The sequence below is a fragment of the Tursiops truncatus genome, chromosome 2, assembly GCF_011762595.2.
Source record: "Tursiops truncatus isolate mTurTru1 chromosome 2, mTurTru1.mat.Y, whole genome shotgun sequence".
Taxonomy (NCBI): Eukaryota; Metazoa; Chordata; class Mammalia; order Artiodactyla; family Delphinidae; genus Tursiops; species Tursiops truncatus.
The window spans coordinates 96,330,629-96,357,937 of NC_047035.1; the positions used below are offsets into that span (position 1 = coordinate 96,330,629).

Here is a 27,309-nt window from a genome sequence, read left to right on the forward strand (position 1 = left end):
CAAAGAATCTGAATACAGAGCCTGCATGCATACAAATTGCACTGCAATATTTAAACTCTTTTTTCACTTCTTACTAGCTGTATGACCTTTGGAAAATTACTTAGCCTTTCTGTGTTTCTGTTTCCTTATCTATAAAATGAGATTAGAAAATATCTCTTAAAATGGCCGTTAAGATCAAGTAAGAAACAGTTAATGGGTGAACTGGTTTTTGTTTTGTTTTGTTTTAGTTTAAACAAATTGAATAAAACAAAAAAATAAATTTCGAAGAGAAAAATATAAACTCCAGCAATTAGTTTCAATTAATGTATTCAATTACCTTAGAGGTTCTGTCCAACTATAAAATTTTTTGTCTAAAAAGTAATTGATGCTTTCTTTTTATTTCCTTTCCTATTGTATAGAATTGAAATATGCATTTACCTTTGATATCTACTGTGCAAAGAAAAGATATTGTAAAGTATTAGACACAGCACGCCCCCAAATGTTCAGTAAATGTTAGCTATTAAAATTTTATGGGGAGTCCAAAATGACAGCATAGGCACTCATTCTGAATTCATCTCCTCCCAGGAACACACCAAATCTATAGCTATATGTGGATATTATCCTTGAAGAATATCTGAAAACTAGATGAACTGCTCCCTACAATAAGGAATAAAAGGACCACATCAAGACCCATCCCTGGTGCATCAGCACACTGTAGGGAGGGATCTCACCAGGCAGGTGCTTCTCCTGGAGGAGAGAGGGGTTGGTGCCACACATCAGGCACCCCAACCCCAGGAGCTGTACTGAAGAGACAAGCCCCCAAAATGTCTGACTTAGAAAAGCAACAGGGCTGACATCCAAGGGACCTAAGTGCTGTAGGAAACCGAGATTCCCCTCTTCAAGGGCTTGCATGAGGTCTCACTTGGCCTGAGACCCAGTGAAAAAAACAGCAGTTTGAAAGAAGCCTAGACTATATGAAAGGAGATTCATTTGCTAATCTAAAAACATTGGCTGGAGGTGGGGCATGGGTAGTCAAAATGCCCCCTGGTGACAGAGGCGCTGGCAAATGCTATTATTGCTCCCTCAACCTAACCTGGTGGTGTAAGCTGCAAGCTTGGATGTGGCACCCTCCCCAGCCCCCCTCCCCAACCTTTCTAAAACAGATGGAAGGGAGTCGTCAGTTCAGGCACTATCCCGATGCCTTGCTGGAGCCAAATAGGACAGGCAGTTGCAGCACTTCCCTGCTCCCTGGCAGGGGTGGGCGAATGGGAACAGTGGCAGCATTATATTGTTCCCTAGCTAAAGTCTGTGCACGTGGGCAGTTGTGACACTCCATGACATTGCCCCATGCAAAGACAACTTAATGGGAGAAGTTATTTGCAAATCACATTTCTGATATGAGGTTAATATCCTATATATAAGGAACTTATACAACTCAATAACTAAAAACAAACAATCCAATTTTTTTCAGAGGATTTTTTCCCTAAGGATCTGAATAGGCATTTTTCCAAAGAAAGCATCCTGATGGCCAAAAGGTACAGGAAAATATGCTTAATATCACTAATCATCAGGGAAAAGCACATCAAAATCACAGTGAGATATCACCTTACATCTGCCAGAATGGCTGTTATCAAAAAGATGAGAAATAGAAAGTACTGGTAAGAATGTGGAGAAAAGGGAACACACCCCAGCCCTGTTGGAGGGATTGTAAATTGGTGCAGCCACTATGGAAAACAGTATGGATGTTCCTCAAAACATTGAAAATAGAGCTACCATATGATCCAACAATTCCACTACTATCTATCTAGAGAAAAGGAAAACACTCATTTGAAAAGATATATGCACCCCTATGTCCACTGCGCATTATTTACAATAGCCAAGACATAGAAACAACCCAAGTGTCCATAACCAAATGATTGAATAAAGAAGATGTGAGATATATATATATATATATATATATATATATGATGGAATACTACTCAGCCATAAAAAAGAATGAAATTTGGCCATTTGTGACATGGACAGACCTTGAGGGTATTATACTAAGTAAAAGAAAGTCAGGGAGAGAAAGGCAAATACCTCATCATTTCACTTATACGTGAAATCTAAAGAAAAGAAGACAAACAAACAAAACAAACCCCCAAACTCATAGATACAGAGAACAGATTGGTGGTTGCCATAAGGGCGGGAGTTTGCAGGGAGGTGAAATGGGTAAAGGAGATTAAGAAACACAAATTTCCAGTTACAAAATAAATGTCATGGGAATATAATGTACAACATGGAAAATATAGTCAATAATATTGTATTACATTTGTAAGGTGACAGATAGTAACTAGACTTAGTATGGTGACCATTTTACAATGTATACAAATGTTGAATCACCATTTGTACACCTGAAACTAATATAATACTGTATGTCAATTGTACCTCAATAAAAGTCAATTTAAATAAAAACTAAAATTTTACATATTTAGCAAACATAAATGTACATGCATGCAAATTTTAAATGACTTTTTAAAGATAAACTTCAAGATGCCAGAGAAATTTCACATTTATAGTGTGCTACTTTGTGGCTATTTTGTGTACTATTTTTCTTTTCTTCTGAGAATACTTCGGTAAACTTTTGAGAAGCATAGATATGGGTGGTCTTCTAGTCCACTGGACAGCTATGCAGGCATAGGATATTTTTGACCAATACTCTTAGATACTTTCCAAAATACCTTATGAATAACTACATACTCACACTCATTAATCACACATTGCACTCATTAATCATGTTGCAAAGGAGGATCATTAACAACTGTGACCAGATGTGCAGGAAAATCCCCTGCCTGGAAGTCATGCCTGCTGGATTACTCTGCACACTGGTTATGGGTGGCTGTGGGAGGACAGCATCAAATGAGTGACATCACTGTGGAGTTCAGAGAAACCATACAACCTGGGTAATTTCTTGAGCTATGATCCCAAACAACCAGAGAGGTACAAAGTTAGGACCACATACAGGGCAAGCAGAGGTGAGACACTCAAAGATTCCAGATAACTCTTTTTGTACATAAATTCAATATACCAACACTTGCTATAACAAAATTTGTAAACTGGCAATTTACCTACTATTTCAGATTATTTGTAGTTCTCAATTTTAGTGATTCCTTAGCATTTAACTTTCCTTTCCTCCATTCCCCACTCCCCTCACACAATCCCCTCATCCTCTTGATAGTTATATTATCATTTTTATTAGTTTAATGATTACTTTGTAATAATTATTACTTGTATTATTCACAGTTGGACCACATAGTACACTGTGATTACATTTCTTCTCATTTTCTTTTCATTTGCTTAGTTTTATGTCATACGTGATACCTGTCACTAATCCATTACCAAGCCCATTGATAGAACTCTGAGATCATTCTCAGTACAGTCAGACCTATCAGTAATCTACCAGTTTTGTTGCTGTTCTGGAGATATCTCTACTGAAATCCTCTACTTTCTGCTACGACTGGCCCAGCTGCTTTCTAGGCCTGCAGACTGCAGTAGGCATGCAATCTACCTTCATGGTCCCCTGGGGAATTTCCTTGTTTCCTATGCTGTATGTGCTGCTCTTTCTTCGTTTACTCCATCTTGAAGATGGATCATACCCTTCAGCAGTTTTATGAGAAAAGGTGCATGGAAGAGACAGATTGTCTAGTAAAGAATTCCAGGATGGAAATGGTTTTCATTGGGATATTTAAATACCCTGTATTGACTGCTTTTGCTGTCTTTTTATGCTTGTTTGTTTTGGTCTCTATCTTTCATATTGAAAGCTTTCTTCATATCTGGTGATCCTTAGCTTTCACTAGTGAGTCACGAAAATATCTTGTGTTCCTGAGCAGGCTAGAGTGCCGGCCTTCACCCTGAGGTTATCTGGCTCTTGATGTTTCGTTGGAGCAGCCTGAAAGGTACACAGCTGTAAATCTTTTTTCTCAGGTTGTTCTTAAAATTTTTAATTGTGGTAAAACATACATAACATAAAATTTACAATTTTAACCATTTTTAATTATACAGTACAGTACAGACCAGTAGGGTTAGGTATGTGCACATTGGTGTGCAGCTGATTTCCAGAACTCTTTCATCTTGCAAAACTGAAACTCTATTCCCATTAAACAACAACTTCTCATTTTTCCCTTCCTTCCCCTTTTCCGCCTCCAAGTAACCATCATTCTACTTTCTATCTCTATGAATTTGACTACTCTAGGTTCCTCATGTAAGTGAAATCATTTAGTATTTACCATTTTGTTGCCTGGCTTATTTCACTTAACATAATGTCTTCAAGGTTCATCCATGTTGTAGCATGTCTCAGAATTCTTAAGGCTGAATTATATATGACTCACATATTGTTCATCCATTCATCTGTTGATAGATGAAGGAACTTGGGTTCCCTCTACCCTTTGCTATTGTGAATAATACTGCTATGAACATGGGTGTACAAAAAACATCTCTTTGAGGTCCTGCTTTCAGATATTCTTTTGGAATATATACCCAGAAGTGGAATTGTTGGATTATATGTTAATTTTATTTTGCATTTTGTGAAGCACCACTGTGCTGTTTTCCACAGCAGCTGCACCATTTTACATTCCCACAAACAATGCATGAATTCCAATTTCTCGACATCCTCACCAACACTTGTCATTGCCTGTTTTTTTGATAGTAGCCATCCTAATGTGTGTGAGGTGGTATCTCATTGTGGTTTTGATTTGCATTTCCCTAATGATTAGTGATGTTGAGGATCTTCTTATGTGCCCATTGGCCTTAGGCTGGTTATTTTATCAGAAAAAAAAATCTTCTGTCTCTTATTCAGGGTTAATAAGAACGGTTATCAGCATTTCGGGAACAAAGCAGAAAGGAGTTGGAGTTGGAGTGTAGCCATAAGTGTGCAGATTTTTATCCATCCCTCCTTTTCAAGATTATGTCCCTGCTCTCAGTTAGGCTTAGTGTCCTGAATCTAGAGTCCCTGTTGATCAGGCTGTTCAGGGAAGGAACCTCCAGGCAATAGCCAGGGAGAGAAGAGGGGGTGGAAATCAAGGATATTAACTATTTCTTTCAGTTTTCCTATTTCAGCCATACTGGTACCTCCCCTCCACTTTTAGAGGTGACAGTTGACTCTAATTTCTGAGCCTTTAAGAAACTCTGCAACACCAGCCAGCTCACTTTTTGGCATCATCCCTGTGGCATTTATTTACTTATCAGTATTTAAAGTTTTGCTTTGGTACCTCCTTTTCCCAGTCTCTTTTTCTTCTGCAGTTATGTCTTTTATCACATTATTTCAGTAGGGCTTCAGCAGAGGGTAGAGATAAACGTGTGTCTTTAATTTGCCATTTTAACTGAAACTCCCTCTTGTCATTTTGCTATTGTTGTTATGTTTATTGTTAATTGTTATTATTAATTTTTATCATTATTAATCAATACTCTTTTTTTTCCATTTAGGGGAAAGAAAGAGACAGAAGCAGAGATCTGTCATGAGATATTCCACCAAGCTTTATTAAAGGAAAAGCAAGGATGAGCATCTCTCCCCAGGTACATTTTGTTGGTGTTTGATACCCCTGATGCCATGGTCAGCTTTCCACTTTAACCCTTCCTTGACTCAGATTTTCTGCTCAGTTCATCTATTTTCAGATTTTTGCCTAAAAGGAAAGCATTTCTACTACATACCATCCTCAGTAGGAAAGTAAAATTCGATATACACTGTTTTGCTTTACAAAATCCTTCAGAAACCCAGAGACTTTCTAAGTTTTGGAATACTGTTTTAAAAGTACTTAGATGTTTTGTTTTGGTCTTTTTCATCATACTCATATAAAGCTATAGAATCATGCTTGTTAGTGTCATCTGATAATATGAAGACTGATAGAAGTCAGGAGGGAAGTTACCTGTCATTTCATACAGGCTTAGATGGACCATGGCCTGTCCTATTCTGACATAAAACATTCCCAGAGTATTGTCTTTCAGGACCCAGAAGAAAAACTATTTACCATTTATAATCACCCACTGGGAAAATCACTGGGAAAAGCCTTGACCTTTATTTATTTATTTATTTATTTTTGCTGGTAGGAATTTAACACAAATTTACTTGCATAGGTTTAAATTGCACTTTCTATAATAAAAGTAGAAAGGTTACCCTTTCATATTTTTTTCTTTTTTAACATCTTTATTGGAGTATAATTGCTTTACAATGGTGTGTTAGTTTCTGCTGTATAACAAAGTGAATCAGCTATACGTATACATATATCCCCATATCTCCTCCCTCTTGCGTCTCCCTCCCACCCTCCCTCTCCCACCTCTCTAGATGAACACAAAGCACTGAGCTGATCTCCCTGTGCTATGTGGCTGCTTCCCACTAGCTATCTATTTTACATTTGGTAGTGTATATATGTCCATGCCACTCTCTCACTTCGTCCCAGCTTACACTTGCCCCTCCCTGTGTCCTCAACTCCATTCTCTACATCTACGTCTTTATTCCTGTCCTTCCACTAGGTTTTTCAGAACCGTTGTTTTTTTTTTTAGATTCTATATATGTGTTAGCATATGGTATTTATTTTTCTGTTTCTGACTTACTTCACTCTGTATGACAGACTCTAGGTCCATCCACCTCACTACAAATAACTAAATTTTGTTTATTTTTATGGCTGAGAAATATTCCATTGTATATATGTGCCACATCTTCTTTATCCATTCATCTGTCAATGGACACTTAGGTTGTTTCATATCCTGGCTATTGTAAATACTACTGCAGTGAACATTGTGGTAAATGATTCTTTTTGAATTATGGTTTTCTCAGGGTACATGCCCAGTAGTGGGATTGCTGGGTCATATGGTAGTTCTATTTTTAGTTTCTTAAGGAACCTCCATACTGTTCTCCATAGTGGCTGTATCAATTTACATTCCCACCAACAGTGCAAGAGGGTTCCCTTTTCTCCACACCCTCTCCAGCATTTATCGTTTGTAGGTTTTTTGATGATGGCCATCCTGACCGGTGTGAGGTGATACCTCATTGTAGTTTTGATTTGCATTTCTCTAATTATTAGTGATGTTGAGCATCTTTTCATGTGTTTGTTGGCAATCTGTATATCTTCTTTGGAGAAATGTCTATTTAGGTCTTCTGCCCATTTTTGGATTGGGTTGTTTGTTTTTTTGATATTGAGCTGCATGAGCTGCTTGTATATTTGGACATTAAACCTTTGCCAGTTGCTTCGTTTGCAAATATTTTCTCCCATTCTGAGGGTTGTCTTTTGGTCTTGTTTATGGTTTTCTTTGCTGTGCAAAAGCTTTTAAGTTTCATTAGGTCCCATTTGTTTATTTTTGTTTTTATTTCCATTTCTCTAGGAGGTGGGTCAAAAAGGATCTTGCTGTGATTTATGTCATAGAGTGTTCTGCCTCTGTCTTCCTCTAAGAGTTTCATGGTGTCTGGCCTTATATTTAGGTCTTTAATCCACTTTGAGTTGATTTTTGTGTAGAGAGAGTGGGCAACCTTGTCTTGTTCCTGATCTTAGTGGAAATGGTTTCAGTTTTTCACCACTGAGAACGATGCTGGCTGTGGATTTGTCATATTTGGCCTTTATTATGTTGAGGTAGGTTCCTTCTATGCCTAATTTCTGGAGGGTTTTTATCAAAAATGGGTGTTGAAATTTGTCAAAACCTTTTTCTGCATCTATTTAAATGATCATATGTTTTTTCTCCTTCATTTGTTAATATGGTGAATCACATTTATTGATTTGCATATATTTAAGAATCCTTGCCTTCCTGAGATAAACTCCACTTGATCATGGGGTATCACCCTTTTAATGTGCTGCTGGATTCTGTTTGTGAGTATTTTGTTGAGGATTTTTGCATCTATGTTCATCAGTGATATTGGCCTATAGTTTTCTTTTTTTGTGACATCTTTGTCTGGTTTTGGTACCGGGGATGATGGTGGCCTTGTAGAATGAGTTTGGGTGTGTTCCTCCCTCTGCTATATTTTGGAAGAGTTTGCGAAGGATAGGTGTTAGCTTTTCTCTAAATGTTTGATAGAATTTGCCTGTCAAGCCATCTGGTCCTGGGCTTTTGTTTGTTGGAAGATTTTAATCACAGTCTCAATTTCAGCGCTTGTGATTGGTCTGTTTATATCTTCTATTTCTTCCTGGTTCAGTCTCAGAAAGTTGTGCTTTTCTAAAACTGTGTCCAATTCTTCCAGATTGTCTATTTTATTGGCATATAGTTGCTTGTAGTAATCTCTCATGATCCTTTGTATTTCTGCGGTGTCTTTTGTAACTTCTCCTTTTTCATTTCTAATTTTATTGATTTGAGTCCTCTCCATCTTTTTCTTGATGAGTCTGGCTAAAGGTTTGTCAATTTTCTTTATCTTCTCAAAGAACCAGCTTTTAGTTCTATTGATCTTTTGTATTGTTTCCTTTATTTCTTTTTCATTTATTTGTGATCTGTTCTTTATGATTTATTTCCTTCTGCTAACTTTGGTGTTTTTTTTATCTTCTTTCTCTGATTGCTTTAGTTGTGAGGTTAGGTTGTTTATTTCATATGTTTCTTGTTTCTTGAGGTAGGATTGTATTGCTATAAACTTCCCTCTTAGAACTGCTTTTGCTGCACCCCATAGGTTTTGGATCGTCGTGTTTTCATTATCATTTGTTTCTAGGTATCTTTTGATTTCCTCTTTGATTTCTTCAGTGATCTCTTGGTTATTTAGTAGCGTATTTTTTAGCCTCCATGTGTTTGTATTTTTTTACAGTTTTTTTTCCTGTAATTGATATCTAGTCTCATAGCATTGTGATCAGAAAAGATCACTGATACGATTTCAGTTTTCTTAACTTTACCAAGGCTTGATTTGTGACCCAAGATATGATCTATCCTGGAGAATGTTCCATGAGCACGTGAGAAGAAATTGTATTCTGCGGGTTTTTGATGGAATGTCGTATAAATATCAATTAAGTCCATCTCATTTAATGTGTCATTTAAAGCTTGTGTTTCCTTATTTAATTTCATTTTGGATGATCTGTCCATTGGTGAAAGTGGGGTGTTAAAGACCCCTATTATGATTGTGTTACTGTCAATTTCCCCTTTTATGGCTGTTAGCATTTGCCTTATGTATTGAGGTGCTCCTATGTTGGGTGCATAAATATTTACAATTGTTATATCTTCTTCTTGAATTGATCCCTTGATCATTATGTAGTGTCCTTCTTTTTCTCTTGTAATAGACTTTATTTTAAAGTATATTTTGTCTGATATGAGAATTGCTACTCCAGCTTTCTTTCGATTTCCATTTGCATGGAATATCTTTTTCCATCCCCTCACTTTCAGTCTGTATGTGTCCCTAGGTCTGAATGGGTCTCTTGTAGACAGCATATATATGTGTCTTATGTTTGTTTCCATTGAGCCAGTCTGTGTCTTTTGGTTGGAGCATTTAATCAATTTACATTTAAGGTAGTTATCAGTATGTATGTTCCTATTACCATTTTCTTAATTGTTTTGGGTTTGTTATTGTAGATCTTTACCTTCTCTTGTGCTTCTTGCCTAGAGAAATTCCTTTAGCATTTGTTGTAAAGCTGGTTTGGTGGTGCTGAATTCTCTTAGCTTTTGCTTGTCTGTAAAGTTTTAAATTTCTCCGTCAAATCTGAATGAGATCCTTTCTGGGTAGACTTATCTTGTAGGCTTTCTCCTTTCATCACTTTAAATATGTCCTGCCGCTCCCTAGTTCTAGCTTGCAGAGCTTCTTCTGAAAGATCAGCTGTTTACCTTATAGGGTTTCCCTTGTATGTTATTTGTTGCTTTTTCCTTGCTGCTTTTAATATTTTTTCTTTGTATTTAATATTTGATAGTTTGATTAATATGTCTTGGCGTGTTTCTCCTTGGATTTATCCTGTATGGGAATCTCTGCGCTTCCTGGACTTGACTGACTATTTCCTTTCAACTGTAATCTCTTCAAATATTTTCTCAGTCCCTTTTTTTTCCTCTTCTTCTTCTGGGATCTCTATAATTCGAATGTTAGTGTGTTTAATGTTGTCCCAGAAGTCTCTGAGATTGTCCTCAATTCTTTTCATTTTTTTTTTTTATTCTGCTCTGCGGTAGTTATTTCCACTATTTTATCTTCCAGGCCACTTATCCATTCTTCTGCCTCAGTTATTCTGCTGTTGATTCCTTCTAGAGAATTTTTAATTTCATTTATTGTGTTGTTCATCATTGTTTGTTTGCTCATTAATTCTTCTAGGTCCTTGTTAAAAGTTTCTTGTATTTTCTCCATTCTGTTTCCAAGATTTTGGATCATCTCTACTATCATTACTCTGAATTCTTTTTCAGGTAGACTGCCTATTTCCTGTTCATTTGTTTGGTCTGGTGGGTTTTTACCTTACTCCTTCATCTGCTGTGTATTTCTCTGTCTTCTCATTTTGCTTAACTTACGATGTTTGGGGTCTCCTTTTTTGCTCGCTGCAGGTTCGTAGTTACCATTGTTTTTGGTGTTGCCTCCGGTGGGAGACGTTTGTTCAGTGGGTTGTGTAGGCTTCCTGGTGGAGGGGACTGCTGCCTGTGTTTAGTGGATAAGGCTGGATCTTGTCTTTCTTGTGGGCAGGACCACGTCCGGTAGTGTGTTTTGGGGTATCTGTGAACTTATTATGATTTTAGGCTGCCTCTGTGCTAATGGGTGGGGTTGTGTTCATGTCTTGCTAGTTGTTTTGCATAGGGTGTCCAGCACTATAGCTTGCTGGTCGTTGAGTGGAGCTGTGTCTTAGCATTGAGATGTAGATCTCTGGGAGAGCTTTTGCTGTTTGATATTACATGTGGCCGGGAGGTCTCTGGTGGACCAATGTCCTGAACTCAGCTCTCCCACCTCAGAGGCTCAGGCTTGACACCTGGTCAGTGCATAAAGACCGTGTCAGCCACACGGCTCAGAAGTAAAGGGAGAAAGAAAGAAAGAGAGAGAGAGAGGAGAGAGAGAGAGGGAGAGAGGGAGGGAGGGAGGGAGGAAGGAGGGAAAAAAAGTAAAATAAAATGAAATAAAGTTATTAAATTAAAAAAGTATTCAAAATAAAAATATTAAAATAATTTAAAAAAAGAAAGAAAGAAAGAGAGCAACCAAACCAAAAAATAAATCCATCAATGATAACAAGCACTAAAAACTATACTAAAAAAAAGAACAAAAAATAGACAGACAGAACCCTAGGACAAATGGCAAAAGCAAAGCTATACAGAGAAAATCACACAAAGAAACATACACACGCACTCACAAAAGGGAAAAAGGAAAAAAAAATAGAAACATATAAAAACACAGAAGAAAGCAACCAAGTCAATAAAGAAATCTACCAATGATAATAAGCTCGAAATACCAAACTGAGATAAACATAAAACCAGAAACAAATTAGATGCAGAAAGTAAACCCCAAGTCTACAGTTGCTCCCAAAGTCCACTGCCTCAATTTTGGGATGATTCGTTGTCTATTCGGCTATTCCGCAGATGCAGGGTACATCAAGTTGATTGTGGAGATTTAATCTGCTGCTCCTGAGGCTGCAGGGAGAAATTTCCCTTTCTTTTCTTTGTTCACACAGCTCCTGGGGTTCAGCTTTGGATTTGACCCCGCCTCTGCGTGTAGGTCACCTGAGGGCATCTGTTCCCTGCCTAGACAGGATGGGGTTAAAGTAGCAGCTGATTAAGGGGCTCTGGCTCACTCAGGCCGAGGAGAGGGAGGGGTATGGAATGTGGGGCAAGCGTGTGGTGGTAGAGGCCAGTGTGATGTTGCAACAGCCTGAGGCGCACCGTGTGTTCTCCTGGGGAAGTTGTCCCTGGATCTCGGGACCCTGGCAGTGGCAGGCTGCACAGGTTCTTAGGAGGGGAGGTATGGATAGTGACCTGTGCTTGCACACAGGCTTCTTGGTGTCTGCAGAAGCAGCCTTAGCGTCTCATGCCCGTCTCTGCTGTCCGCACTGATAGCCGCAGCTCACGCCTGTCTCTGGAGCTTGTTTAGGTGGGGCTCTGAATCCTCTCTTCTCGTGCACCCTGAAAACAATGGTCTCTTGCCTCTTAGGCAGGTCCAGACATTTTCCCCGACTCCCTCGCGGCTAGCTATGGTGCACTAACCCCCTTCAGGCTGTGTTCACGCCACCAACCCCAGTCCTCTCCCTGGGATCTGACCTCTGAATCCTGAGCCTCAGCTACCAGCCCCCGCCCGCCCCAGCGGGGGAGCAGAGAAGCCTCTTAGGCTGGTGAGTGCTGGTCGACACCAATCCTCTATGCGGGAATCTCTCAGCTTTGCCCTCTGCACCCCTGTTTCTGTGCTCTCCTCCGTGGCTCTGAAGCTTCCCCCCACCACCCCGTCTCCACCAGTGAAGGGGCTTCCTAGTGTGTGGAAACTTTTCCTCCTTCACAGCTCCCTCCCAGAGGTGCAGGTTCCGTCCCTATTCTTTTGTCTCTGTTTTTCCTTTTTTCTTTTGCCCTACCCCGGTACGCAGGGAGTTTCTTGCCTTTTGGGAAGTCTGAGGTCCTCTGCCAGCGTTCAGTAGGTGTTCTGTAGGAGTTGTTCCACATGTACCTGTAGTTTTGATGTATTTGTGGGGAGGAAGGTGATCTCCGTGTCTTACTCCTCCGCCATCTTGAAGTTGCCTCCAGCCTTGACCTTAAAATAAACTGTTGAAAACTTCTAAACTAGTTCTTGATCCTGGGAGTGCTAAGTTAACATGAAACATTTTAAAAGAAAAGGCTTTTGTTAAAACAGACTATTTAGATTGTTTATGCCAAAGTGCTGTCCCTAATCTGAGTTAAAGCACTTATTCAAGCACTGGAGTGCCATGATAGTTGGCTATAATTAAGATTCTAAAACCAGGCATTTTTGGTATGTGTAGTAATTTCAGTGATTTGTACTATTGTATCAGTTATACTGTACATGCATATGGTAATTGAGAGATTGGAATTGTTAGTCCCAATGTATAGATGAGAAAATTGAGGTTCCGGGTAGTATATGAAACTACTTTTGTAATGTCGAACAGCTAGTAAGAAAGTGAAGGTGTGACATGCAATGATAGTACTGAAGACTCCATGTGCAATGCCTGCTGCAACGCAAAATACCTGCATTAAACTACATAGATATTTGGGGAAAGTGATCAAGGATGTAAAGAACAAAAGAAGTGAGGAACAGTGAAAACCAGATTAAAAGATATTAGATATAGAACCTTCTCCTCACCTTTTGCTTCACCTGTGCCTGGAATGGTATATATTTGCTTGCTATTTTGGACACGTTGACCAGCCCTGTATAAAAAGAACACTGAAGATTCCTTCACAAAAGCTATCTATGCTTGCTATCACATATCCTAGTTCTAGCAAAATGCCGGGAATTAAAGAAAATCTCACTGCTCATTAGTTTCCAATACTAAGGAAGGGCACACTTATTTACATAAAGGTAGGCGTCCTGGTTTCACTTCTGGCTGGGTGCAGGAGCCACCAGCTTTCTCAAGCCAGTGACCCCCATCAATGCAATGGCTCAACACCTTCTGTTTGTTTTCTGGCCTCAATTTCAGGTGCCCTGGGCCTCTCAGCTCAGACAGAGCCTTCATTTGATTTGCACACAGAACTAGCTTGAATGCAGTCACCTCCAGTTAGGACAATAAGAGAAAATGGCTTTATTTGGATGACTAAAGTAAAATCTCTCCACATTTACTATATACCCTGGCTTCTTAGATGCTTACAAAGAATAAAGGGACATACTTTCACCATTTCCCAGGAAAGCTTAGGTGGTAGTGAAATAAAGCAGAGTTTTCTTCCTTTTTCTTCAGAGGAAGTCTTTAGCCTGAGAGAAGGTAAAGAAGTAAGATCCTAGTAAATAAACAGGAACCTAATACTGCAAACATGTATGAGGGTAGAATATGACTTCTGTATTAAGAAAAATGATGAATGTTTTCACATTATGGGAACAGCTTTAGCACACCCTTAAAATAGCACATTAGCGATATGTGAAGACATAGAGATATTTGTCTCTATACTTTAAACCTTTTCTCTTCCACAAGGATTTTTAGTAAGTATATGCTATGGACTAGAGCTCAGAGACTGTGAAAGAAAATTTCTAGCCTTGAGTGTTGCTGCCACCTACATGACGGGAAGACTACAAACAAAACCCAACCCCTATCCAGACAAGCATCAGCTGCAGTATACTTTCTATGAAAACATACTTTAGAAATCTCCATATTTGTTCCTTTAATTGACTATCCCAATCACAACTGAAGTGATAGTGTTCACTATTTTCACCTCACTTCTTGTCTCAAATTCTTGTAGAAACTGGAGCAGTTTTGTGTAGATTGGTGGGAATACACTGACTGTATGAAATAGGGGCTGATCCAAGGAAATCTTCCTTACCATCAAAACAGTCCTAAGTGCAACCTGATCCCTGTGACAATGACTGTCTCAGGGAGAGGGTGAAGGCTCTCAATCTTACTGTCCTATAGTTTCCCCCCACCCCCACCCCCCAAGCCTGCAGGCTTTAAAATACAAGAGGAAGAAATAAATAAAATGTTTCCTCAGTTGATTATAACTATAAGTTGATGTAAATGGAGATAACATGAACGTAAGAATTCTTTTGATATAGATAAGAATGGTTATTTCTGATAGGAAATGCAGTTTCCACTGCAGAACTAACAGGAAATCTCTTTAAAAGTCTAAAGGAAACTTGTGATATGTCAAGAACATGTCATAGATCTTTCTTTTATCTTGGATGGCATCATCTGAGGGCCATGATGCTCAGTGACTGAGGCTGTGTGAAACACATTCTCCCTAGAAGATACACATGCAAGATCGAAAAGCCGATTGATGACTTTACGGATAATTACAATTAAAATAATTGCTAAGTGAATAAATGATAGGTTTTGTAAGCAAGTACCAAGCAGTTACTGCTATTGCATCATGTTATGAATATTGGCATTTTGCTGGCATTTGGCACTTTCCAGATTTAGGCACAGTGTTGTACTAAACATGTACTAGTCATCTTTGATGTTAAAAACCTTGTATCCTTGAATTAGAAAATCACTGCTACCTTTCCAATTAGTAACAAGTTGAAGACAGAAGGATCCCTAAAAACAGCGATGGGAAAACCTTGTCTGTGCAATGAAAAAAGGGCATTTGGAAAAACAATGTCAAAAGGGAGCACTCTATGTGCTCAACATTTCCCCCTGTATACCACGAGAAATAAGCCATTTAAAACATTTTCAATGGTCTATGGCTTCGGTTTTCACATGGTATTAAAACAACTATTTCTTACCATTTGTATCATTATAATCATGCTCATAATGATGAAGTTGTCACAGTCTATTTACCTGCACTATGCTTTCTGGGATAAAAGTGAATTTATCCTAGACTTAATGAATAGAGCCTAAGGCTAGACGGTGGCAAAAAATTCAATAATCAAGATAAATATATTTTAACACAATATTTATAAAAATCAAATTAATGCAAAAAATTCCTGACATTGAAATCTTAAATGAAGATAGAATCTGATAAGGTCTGATGAGGGTGAGAGTGAGTGAGTGAGCGGTACTAGGACAACCTCACCCCAGTCCCTGCCCTGCCAATGACATGAAGTGACGCATGTTGTCTTCAGAGGTCACAGTTGGGTGGGAGTTTCCAGTGGCATGCTCTTACTGGAAGATCTGTTAATTTCCAGTTTACGTTTTTCTCATACATGCTATCTGTAGGGTCCTTGTTGATGAAATCAGAGTGCAAAGTCGTCTGGGGACCATTGTACAGGAAGCCATGTAGCTTCATCAGAAAGATATCTACTCAAGAGAGTTTTAACTTTGCAACTTTTTTGGTCACAGTTCATTTTGAAAGTATTTTACTTTGCTAACTAGGTACATGTTTACAAAGTAATGACTTCCATATGAGATTAGACACAACTTTGAGCACTTTACACGTAAAATAACATTTTGTGGAGAACCAAAGAATATATAGCACTACTTTTAAATAACTGTGTAATCAAAATGTATGCAATAGAAATTTTAAAATTACATGAAAGAGCCCATTCTGTAAAAATGACTTTAAAATCAATTGGAATTAATATATTCTGAGCCTTCTTTTTAAACATCTGGCATAAAACTTAAATTTTAAAACTTCAATTATTATAATGTGCCCTCTAAAGACTGAAGAGAAAGAATATCTTTTCTAAAATTTTCATATTAATAATTATAAAAGACTTTTAAATACAGAACATTGGAGGGAAATGTACAAGGAAGGAAACAAAAAATACCCCAATACTACCATCTTGAGATAGAATGTTAATACTTAGTAAAATATTTCCTATCGTTTTTCTAATAGTGACATGTTTAAAGTAGCCTTAACTTAGTTTCTAAAATAGCAACAGAATATTTCAGGCCTGAGGCCACCGTTCCGTGTTTATAATGCTATAAATTTTACCTTATATTTGAAGTGTTTTACAGTGTTCAGATTGCTTTCCATAAACCATCTCGTACAGGGCCTCTGGACGAGCCCTTTGAGGGAGCTCTCTACATGGATGGGGAAGCGAGGCTCTGAGATGCACAGCAAGGACATGCTGCCTAGACACATGGCAGTGAAGTTCTGGCTCTTAAACCTAGATTCTTCCCTTATGCAATATTGCCAGTGTGTAACTCCACAATGAATAACAGAACCCAGGCTTGCAAATTTGAAAATATGATATTCCTTGGAGGAAAATATATAATCATAAACATCACCAAGATTATTACCAAGAAAGAAGCCCAATGTAATTTTTAAATGATTTACTTATTACAATGCCAAAGAAGACTCTAGATACAAACACGTTTGTTTGCTAATACAATTACTCCACTCTTACCTAAGACTGTACATACAAAGGGACAAACACCTAATTAAGAGGCAGTCAGTTTTGAGTTTCTAGGGACGATATGAGTGATCCATTTAATTGTGTGGCAATTTACTATTTCAAATTCTCCTCACAACAGAAATTCCTGAAACATGTTGAAAGTAAGTCAATATCATTATTTTTAAACAGACTAGTGGATCTGTGTCATAAATACACTTGCACATGTATATCAGGGAACATTATTTAAATGTCTATCTCTAAAACTCTCATTTTTAGGAATTAAAAGTTTTGATAATTAATGCTGTTGGTCTCCAGAATTCGTATTGATAAAAGGTTTTAATTAGTCATTCGATAGGAATTTTTAAATTTTAGCAACTATAAACTGTGTTACCAAAAAAATCTTAAAAATTTCATTTAGTAATGTCAGGGTTATGCTACTTCTAATTTCCTATAGCTAGTGACATAATAAAACATTTATCAAGAATTCAATATTGGTTTCCTTGGACCTGAAAAAATGCTAAATATGGCAACTATTTAAACTTATTTTTATTCTTCTTTGAAAAAAGAATAATAGGACATAGCTATAAAAACAAGTTTATTTTTAATAAACATAACAGAACTTGAGCATCTGAATTAGTTTCAACTATTAAAATTGCCCTTGTGAGAGGATATATCCTTATTTGATATTGCTATCATTAATAATATTTTGGGGAGTCCTCCTTGTAATGGCTTTCAGAGCCAGAACACAGCGTGCAAGAAAATGTGTTCCATTGCCTAGCTTGCTACCTTCCCTTATTTTGAAATTTGTTCCACATGTCTTTTGACAATTTTCAGAGGGGTGAGGGAAGCACACACACACATACATGTATATTTTTTCAAAGGATGGTAATTTTCCATCATTATTCATATTAACAATATGTTATTGTTAGTGACATACAACTCAAAAGTAATTTCAAGTAATATCTTTTAGGAAAGAAAAGAACACACATTTTTGTCTATTTTAAAACAGTCACACTCACCTCTCTGGTTCTGGTATATTCATTTACTCCAGTCATTAATTATAAGCTCTGTAAGGGTAGAAACCATTCTATTTCAATTTTATAGCTCTATTCTCTAATCTCCCCCTCTCCCTTGCCCACTGCATCCTCCCTTGTACAGAACCTGATGCTGATGCCCCAAAAAAATGTTTGTTGAATTGAAGTGACTATAACTTCCCTATTAGATAGATATATAAAGATATATATCATATATTTAACACTTTATTTCCATTTTTCTATGGATTAGTCAATATTTGTATTCATATGCACACTAATAATCTTCTTGATGATTTTCTATAAATTCAGGAATTATACAATATAAATCACAGCAAATAAATCAGATCACTAAAGGCCTTGATATATGAGCACTTTATGTCTGTTCTTATTTATATTGCTTCCCATATTTTAGTTTGAGAATTCCTGCTAGTCAAGCTTCTTTCTGGGAACAGAACTACAAGAGTTTTTACTTATTAAAGATCAGTTGTGATGTGCTATCAGTAGATTCCCCTTCCCTAGTTTACATGTATATGGCCAACAAGATCAACCTTTAGCGAAAGACATTAGCCTCTATGTCATTAGAAGTCTAAATTAACTTGACTGCACAAGATTGGTCCCTATTATACTGTGTATCACTTATTTGGGCTAATTGATGACTAAATGGAATTGGCTATTTGTTGACATTTCATGTTTAAGGATGAGATTTACCATAGGGTGATTGATCTGAATTAAAGCATCTACTAAGACAAAATAACCTAACAAATGAAACAAATTTGGTAAAGTTTTAGATCAAATACATTTAAGCAACATTAAATTTAAAAGCATTGTTTGTTACATTGTTTAAAAGCAATAGGGTTATATAATTCAGGAACTGAAAAATGGAAGAAAATCTAAAATGGTATTAAATTTGTCTCTGTGGGCTGGCACTCCTTGTTGGAAATAGTCAAACAAAAGTAAGAGGCATTGAATGATTTAGACAATGATTTTCTAAAATTAGATGAATTTGAATATTTTCCATCGGTAATGACTCTGGCCAAAGTATCAGCAGATTTACTACAAACTAATAACTAGACTAATAACAACATAGCTTATACACAATGATAAACAACTGGCATGTTTGGGGTTTCTTAATTTGTCCAAATCCAGTTCAACAGATGAGATTCCATTTAGCACAGCTTGCAGGAGCACACCTTTGCTCTCCATAAATGATGCCTTCGTTCACCTGGAAAGAAAACAGATTATCTTGGGTTATATGGTAAAATAAAGAAATAAGAGAGAAGAAAGGGCAGGAGGAAGGAAGGGAGAGAGGAAGGGTGGGAGAGAGGGGAGGATGAAAGGAGGGAGGAAATGAGGAAAGAAATAAGTGAAGAAATGGAAGAAGGAAGGAAGGAATTACCTATAATTTCTTTTTCTATAGGAAATAAAATGTTAAGACAATAAAGAAATTCTTATAAACCAGGCCTCAGGTAAATGTATTTTAATTGCACATCTTATTGGTATAGGTCTTTTTTAATCACCGAGAAAGGTAAAAAGTTGTCAACAAGATGAATCAAGTTTGAAATTAGTAAATTTCCATAAATTTCAAGGAGCTGAATTGTTCTTAGAGAAACTCACAACTGCAGTTTTAGGACCAGATGTTATAAATGTCAGTTGAAATATGGTTTGAGCTATGGAATAAAAAAACTGCACATACTTCTCAGACTACTTGGATGATTATTGCAGGCTAAAAGATCACTTGATTAAATTAATTTGAATAATTAGAGCACTGTGCCTCAGTAAACTACTTCTAAACACATTTATATTAATGTTGTGACTAATCATAGTAACTCCCACTCCTACTGGCAAAAACTCAAAAAGCTGATTATTTACTTTAGCTAAACCAATATTCAGAATTGTATTATATATGTATTACATATATATGCCTAGAATTTTATGTCCTTTAAAGGTTATTAGATTAATGCTTAAAATTTTCCCTTTGGGTAAATTATTTACAATATTGATATTGTTAAACGCAACTAGAAGACGGAGCTTACATGTTTTTACTACTGAAATTGTTCTTACTTCTTCTGGAACATTTTTTTTACCACTAAACATAAGAAGTGTGTTCTTGATGGCTATGATTGATGGGCTGCTCGCACATTCTACATTTTTTCTGCTTCGCACATCATCATCAGCCATCTCCAACACTCCACTCCTGAGTCTGTCCTACTTTCTGTTACCTGATTTTTGCTGGTGATTCATGAGCCAGAATAGTATAAAAAAAAAAAAAAAAAAACAACCTTGGCTTTTCACAACGTAGTATCCCCTAGGAAACTGTAAGAAATCTAGTTTTGTTCATCAGATTCATGCAAATGCAATATTGATTAACAATGATGTATGTAGATCTACATAACGTGCTATATAAAAACCACTAAAGTGTTCTGTTAATGGCAGATGCATACTGATTATAAACTACTTCAGAATGACATAAAAATGCTTATCTGAATCCTTTTTTTTGTACTTCCAAGTTCTCTCTTGTCACTACTATTTTCAGCTGAAGCTATATTTAAGTGCACTATCCCTGGTGCACTAGGAAGTAAAATTCTTAATTTTCCAAGCCAATAAGGTGATAAAAGCTCAAGGTTTCTCATTAACACTTGGATAAAATTTGTGAATGTCACACTAAATTTTTTGTCATCATGAGTACAAAGATGAGGGGCAAGGAACACTTTTTTAATATTCTGGAGATTGGGGATTGAGCTATAATCACTGTGCATGGAACAGTTAATAAGAAGTTAACCATCAAAAGACTAAACTGAACTATTTTTGTGATAACATCTTTCAGTTTCAAAAGCAACCAGGCCTTAAAGAGCCAAAGAAAGCAAGCCTAATGGCCCTAAAAACTCAAAAAAGGGAGCTGCAAGTTCACATGTTGTCTCAGTGCTTCTATTACTAGACATTGAAGTTATTCCCACAGGTTCCAGGAATGTATAAATGCTGGTGAAGAAGCCAGTAGACTTTACAGAGTCTAAGCCAGAAACTTCAATCTGGGATTCACCTGTGAGTCAAAACTCGTTGCTAATGAATTATTCCAAAGAAAAGACACTGCTGAGGGAGGCCTTAACCGATCAGACAAGACCTCCAGGTTCACTAGCTGGCTCAGAGTAACAAGAATGCTCTGGTCTAAAGGTGCTTTGCCAACCTTAATGGACTGCAGGCACCCACCTGGGTATACAGCTTGAACCAATAAAGAGATCACAATGGCATGATGAATAAGGTAGAGCGCTTTAGAGACTGGGTGAATGACCACTCCACCAGGTATCTAAATTGTGACCTATATGCACACTCCAGGACATTTACAAATGGGTCATCCTAGTCAATTCAGTGCTGGAGAAGCAGTGATGTCAATGAAAAAATAAACAATCTACATACTGAGTTCAAAACCCATTTTATTCAAAGACAGTCAATTTGCAAAGTCAACCTTACTATTTTATATAAATTCTAAAAGTTTGATTTTATTACTGATATTTTTAAATCCTCTATCAACATTTAAAACATTTCAACTTCATCTTTTAAAAAATTGTTTTAGTTTTTCTGTACTTCAAGTTTTCTTACTCTCTGCAAATGCAAATTAGTTGGTATGAGCAATATAAAGCTATATGAGCTAAAGTAATATGATGTTTAGAGAATTTGCCAAGAAATCTTTCCTTAGAGAGAAGAATATATGAGGCAATATTCTTGAACTGTGCTTGAATAGGAAAATGATTTTTTTGTTTTCATTTTCCAGATGCTGTTTGAACAACTGGGCTATTAATTAAAAATGATGTAATAAATATATTAGTCATTTAGAATTGCATAGATAAAAACCATGTAAGGTCAATATCCATTAAAGCCAAAAGACTGACCACATTCAACTTTGTAACTAGGGGATTTTGCATGTACATGAAAATGTTAAAAAGAATTTTAAATGAGTGATAATATTCCAGGGGAAAATGGTAAGAATAATTCATTCATATTTAAATACACTCCTTTCCATACAAGAAATAATGACTATACTAATGAAATTATAAGCTTAGCTACTGAAGCAGTTCTATTGGTTTGAGAACATCTTCTCAAAGCTTACCATTTAAAAATCCCAAATTTTGCTTTTTCTTCTAACAAAGGCGGTTAAACATGCTTTCCAGAGAAACACCACCTGTACATGGTAAATAGAGTTAACTAAACAACCAAAGTAATGTTTATAGTTTTGGAGGCCCTACATTTGAATGACTTGATATTTTGAAGTTAATTTTTGGACGCTGAGAAGTGGACAGTCATATTTTCACAGTACAAGGAAGTCCTGCCATGCCACCAATTTCACAAATCTTCCTTCATGCTCAGTTTTAAGAATTTTGCCTCTCAAATGCTCAGACTTCAAGGAACTGCACTCTCTCATCAAAATCTTTCTTACTAAACAAGCACCCCTGTCAGAAGTGTCTTAATTTCTTATCACAGAATTTTATCCACACAAGGAGCAATAAATAATTCATGTCACTGCCTCTTTGTTGTGTGTCCCTGAACTGCACAGAGCTGGAAGGCTGACAGCTGTGTCAGGACAAGCACCAAAGATCTGACATGACAAGTGACTAACAAGTTTCTTTCAGTTCATAGAGAAGGAAGACAATGGCCCAAAGTGCAGAAAGAAATCTTGAAACAAAATAAAACTGCTTCTTTCTTTTTACCTAAGTGTTTGCTATGAGCTTATTTCCAACCCACAAGCCCTGGTCATTTTATAGGACTGCCCAGCCCCCTTTATTCCTCACACTCGCTTGGCCATTTACGCCTGGCCACGGATCAATATGAGCAATTCTTGGAGAAATACGATGTCTCCATGACAACCAAGCCACAAATTCTCAGTGGAAGGCAGTGAGACCAGTAGTGAACTCTCCAGAGGTTTCTAGGCCTATAAGGCAAGATGTCTTAAAATGCAGGAATGGACAGAGGAAAAAGCCAGAGTAATTCATTCTTTATTACCAGTTTAATGATGTCCAATGTATAGAATGGTACTCACTTTTTAAGTTAAGGTTCTTTATCAGCACCTATATTTTCTAATTGATCTTTCTTTTTTGATATATCCTTTTGTTTATATCAATCAGATAGACTATGCTATATTTGAATCTCACTACAATTCCACTCATATTGAGGGATGACTGAAATTTATTCTACTTTTGAAACAGGATAAAGCTGATCTATTCTTGCCCAAAGCAATGAACACTTCGGTTAAAAACTTGCCTCGTGGATTTAACTGCCTGTTAAATGATTGATAGAAACCTAGTTTAAAAACTAGGTTTTTAAACTGTTTTTAAAACAGTTTAAAAACCTAGTAAAAATTAGACAAAATTTTAGTCAGAACTAAAAGTAATTTAAAAATAATTTTAATAGAAATCTGATGCTACCACTACCCCGCTCCCTTTTCACGTGGGACACATCTACATTTGTCGTTTGGATATTATGGCAGGGGTTGGGGCTAATGTGCTAATGAAAAATTTCTGTCATTGCTAAAGATGCCATTTCTCAGTTCCATGGATTCTGAAGCAGAAGTGTGGCTGAGAACAGACACCCAGCAGCAGTTCATCTTTTGAGGAATCTTGGTGTAGTGGAGGGGACTGAAATACAAGCCATTGCCACTGGGCCTATCGGGGTTCCGAGATGACTTAGGGGACCTGACATAGATTGCAGGCTGCACCTTTCACTGAAAATTAAATCTCAGTAGCTCTCCTCGGGGAAGGATCAGGGGACTGTTTGCAGCTGCCCCCTGTCAGCGAAGGCTACAAGATTTGGAAATCTCTTAACTAAGCTGACAGGCCACAGAGAGGATGAATCAAAAATCTGATACATGGATCACACAAAGATGTGAGAGGGTAGAAAGTACACAGCGGCCAGAGAAAACAGGCAAGAAAAACGTTCAGTGGGGGAAGATAGTTAACTCTTTCGCTCATGGTAATAAGGCATCTTCTAGCACCTTATGGCTTTGTAGTGAACCAGGAATTGTTCAACTCTCACAAGATTTTTTTTCTCTTAATTAATTAGTTGTTAAGACAAGGCATGCTTCAAAACAAAACAAAAACAAAAATTCATGCTTAAGCATTCCTGGACATATCCTTCCAAGCACATTTCTGTCTGTTCTTCCCACAAAGAGAATACAAACATTAGTAACTTGGACATAGGGTAAATCTTATTGAGTGAGGAAGGGTTACTATTTTGTTTTGTTCTAAACAGTTGACACTGTCCATTCGTTCATTACTGTTATGCTAAAATCCTCTCATCCCCTTTAGAGTTCTGTTTGTATTTAGAGAGGTAAAACAGATAGTAATGATGACGATTTGTTTCTCTTTTCCCCCTAATTCTCCATTTCCACTTGATCCCATTATTTGAAATATTTAAAATGTTGCCATTTTTCCAGTTTCCAATCTCTGCTCCTATTAACCACTTTAGCCTAAAATTGATGATAATGAACTAATAGTGTCAGCTTCCCTTCTCAGTCATAAAGCCTTTGTACTTCCTCCAGCTGAATTCTTGATGAAAGAGGAAAAGATAACAGCTCCACACTGTGACCCCTGGAGGTGACCATTAATTTGACAGTGCAGCTGCTAAGAGAAAACAGCATTACAATGTCCTCTCCCCCCACTCTCTTCCAAGGACCCCAAAGCTGTGTCAAATTTATCATTTATACTTGACTATTTTTAAATGGCTTTCACCTGGATTCTCAGACTCTTCCAAGACACATCTGTCAGGCATGTCCTCGGTGTCTTGGAAGTTTGCCGAGTTTGAGTTGCTGTCATGCTTGACCGGACTGACTGGAGCTATTAAAAAAAGAGAGAGCAAAGAAAGAGAAAGAGAGCGATGAAAAAGTAGTAATAAACACCATTAAACATTTCCTTTCATTTCCACAGATATTTCCAGGGACACACTATGTAAACACAAATAATAAATTGAAATAAAATGTATCCTCTAAGTATGTATTGGCAGACATGTAATTAGTTGAAAAATCTATAGATGAGACTTTATCTTAGAAGAAAAATAAGTTCATGGCATCAGCTTAAAAGCTACAAAGTAACAAAGTGATCCCTTCGAAGTAGAAATTGTATTTTTAATGCATAAATCTAAAACAATATAGTCAATTAACAGCAACAGGACACAGAAGGAAGAACATCAGGCTGTTCAATTAGACCAGCTCTATGCTGTTGCAATGGTTCCTTTTGTCACACAAATCACAGTGGATGAACACTTTTTATGCATTTTGGTTCTCTTTCATCAAATTAAAAACTATTGTTCCAAACACAAAAAGCCCTGTAAGAATAACTTTAAAAAGATAGGGTGAATACGTTGCAAATGATAATAAGGAGGGCTGGTGTTTTGAATGGTAGGTCTTCCGTCACGATATATTTTCTGAGTAGGAATTATGAACAGAAACAGAAGCCAGTGTAGGAATCTAAAATTTCCTATAAACACATTACAACTACTAGCTCTGTTAGAGAAACACAGACTTAAGTTTCCACATTTTTCCACGAGTTGTACTACTTTGTCTAAATTCTCTCCACAAGTAACATATTTCCCTGTTATATTTGTTCAAGGAATCATTTGTCAGGAAAAGTAGACATGGTCTTCATGAAGACACTCTGAATAACAAAACAAAGCAAGCCTTCAATAATATAAATTATGTCATACTTACTTGTCTGAAGCCAAACAAAATTGAATTTTGTCTATCACAAATTGCTTCGGTGAGAAGTACCACTGTCTTCTCAGGTCTTGATAACACACACAACATATTATTTATAAGCCATAAATGCAATAGAGAAAATATAGATTTATAAGTCATAATATGTTTATATATATTTAACATAGATATTTATAAGAAATAATGTGTTTGTTGGCCCAGGGGAGTGGGCCTGGCCGCTGTTCGTAAGCCTCCCTTAGGAGATAAGGGAGCAAATGCTGAGGCTAAAGCTTGTGTTGCTTCACACATTCGATAAATGATACAAAGGAGGGCCGCCTGAGGTCCAAAGCAACCTTAGGAGAGCTCACACCTCCCAGACTCCTTGTCTTGTTTTCATGGACTGTGCATAACAGTGGTGACCATAACCTGAGGCCCACATATACAGATTTAAAGGTGACTTGTAACATGATTCTGGTCCAAATATTCTTGCCAGTTTCACCTACCCTCTCAAAACACAGATAGTGCTGCTCTTTTCTGTGGAAGGGCAAGCATAGCATTTGAATTCACTGCTTTTCTAAAACTTTTTGTATGGGAACAAAATATGAGAAAAAATATACAAAATTCTGATTTTGAATAAACATACCAAATGTTTCCTTTTCTGCATTTGAGTTTTCTGAAAAGAAAAAACATGGAAGTAGGTACCATGTCTGTTTTATTTACCTCTGTATGCCCTGGGCTATGGAAAGTATTCTTGAAGGATCTGTGCAATGGGTGAATGGATGAACAAATGAATGAAGCAGACGTGCCATGCTGGATGTCCTCCCAAACCGGGAGGATATGTGCTTTGAGTTACTTTCAACCTGATCTGCTCGGTTTCTTGTTAGGCCCACTTGAGATAAAAGATGCATATTTACAAAATAGTAGTGTGGGTTAGTCCATGACTTGGGAGGAGACACCTAAGTAGTATGTATGGGTAGTATGTATGGCCTAAGTAGTTATTTTGGTGTCACTGCCTTTAATTTAGTTTTCCTCAGTTTAGATCATACTTACAGATTATTTTTGAATCCATAGATTTTTGTGAAAGGTTTAAGTGGAATAATTAAATGCATCAAAGTTGCAGAGTACTATTACATTGGTCAGAATTTTCTGGCCTGCTTTAATGGGTTTTTTTCTCTATATACCTTGTTAATTTTCTGAGATACTTACATTGGTATTTATAATAGGGTATTAACCATACAACTAAATCTATTACTAACAACGAATGAAGTAGCATCTGTGTTTACTTGGGCAGCTGCATCACACTTGTGATCCCATACACTATTCTTTCATCTAAAACTTGCATCTATTCATTTATCTATTCATTCCTCCAAAAGGCTCTTCTAGACACAGGGGCCTCAAAGAGCTGAAGAGAGCATGGTATTAGAACAATGAAGTCAACGCTTGCAACCATTTTTAGTGGCAATAAAGTGGTCCCAGGATAAACTGACATACCAAATCTTTCAAGAAAAATAGAAAGTTAGATGTAGTTTTAACTGCATGATCTTTATTAAACTCACAGTATAAGGTACCATGCAGCTATTTTTGTCTCCACCTCTGATTTTGGAGGGTGTGCTTTGTGTGGGGGTAGGAGAGTAGAAAGGGTTGTTCTTCAGATATTTTGCTTAATTACACTTTAGCTTCCAAATTTGAGATGGTACAAGATGTGCCATTTTTTTACTGGGTAGTCTATAGAGTATCCAATTAAATCTACTGTGGAAGAAATCCCTACATTCTGTCAATTGGGAACAACAGACATTGGAGAGGTTAATTACTGCCAT

At 37.1% G+C, this 27,309-nt stretch overlaps 1 protein-coding gene across 1 annotated transcript in view; it reads right to left on the reverse strand.

The window, feature by feature from the left end:
- Positions 1-16,706: 16,706 nt before the first annotated feature.
- The window catches only part of WDR72 (WD repeat domain 72), a 209,115-nt gene continuing 198,512 nt past the window's right edge, over positions 16,707-27,309 (reverse strand). The window contains exons 19-20 of the mRNA XM_033851701.2: positions 24,534-24,638; positions 16,707-19,039 (exon numbers count right to left, since the gene is read on the reverse strand). Of these exons, the coding sequence (XP_033707592.1) occupies positions 18,984-19,039; positions 24,534-24,638 (161 nt within the window). The 3' untranslated portion in view covers positions 16,707-18,983. The remainder of the gene's footprint in view (positions 19,040-24,533; positions 24,639-27,309) is intronic.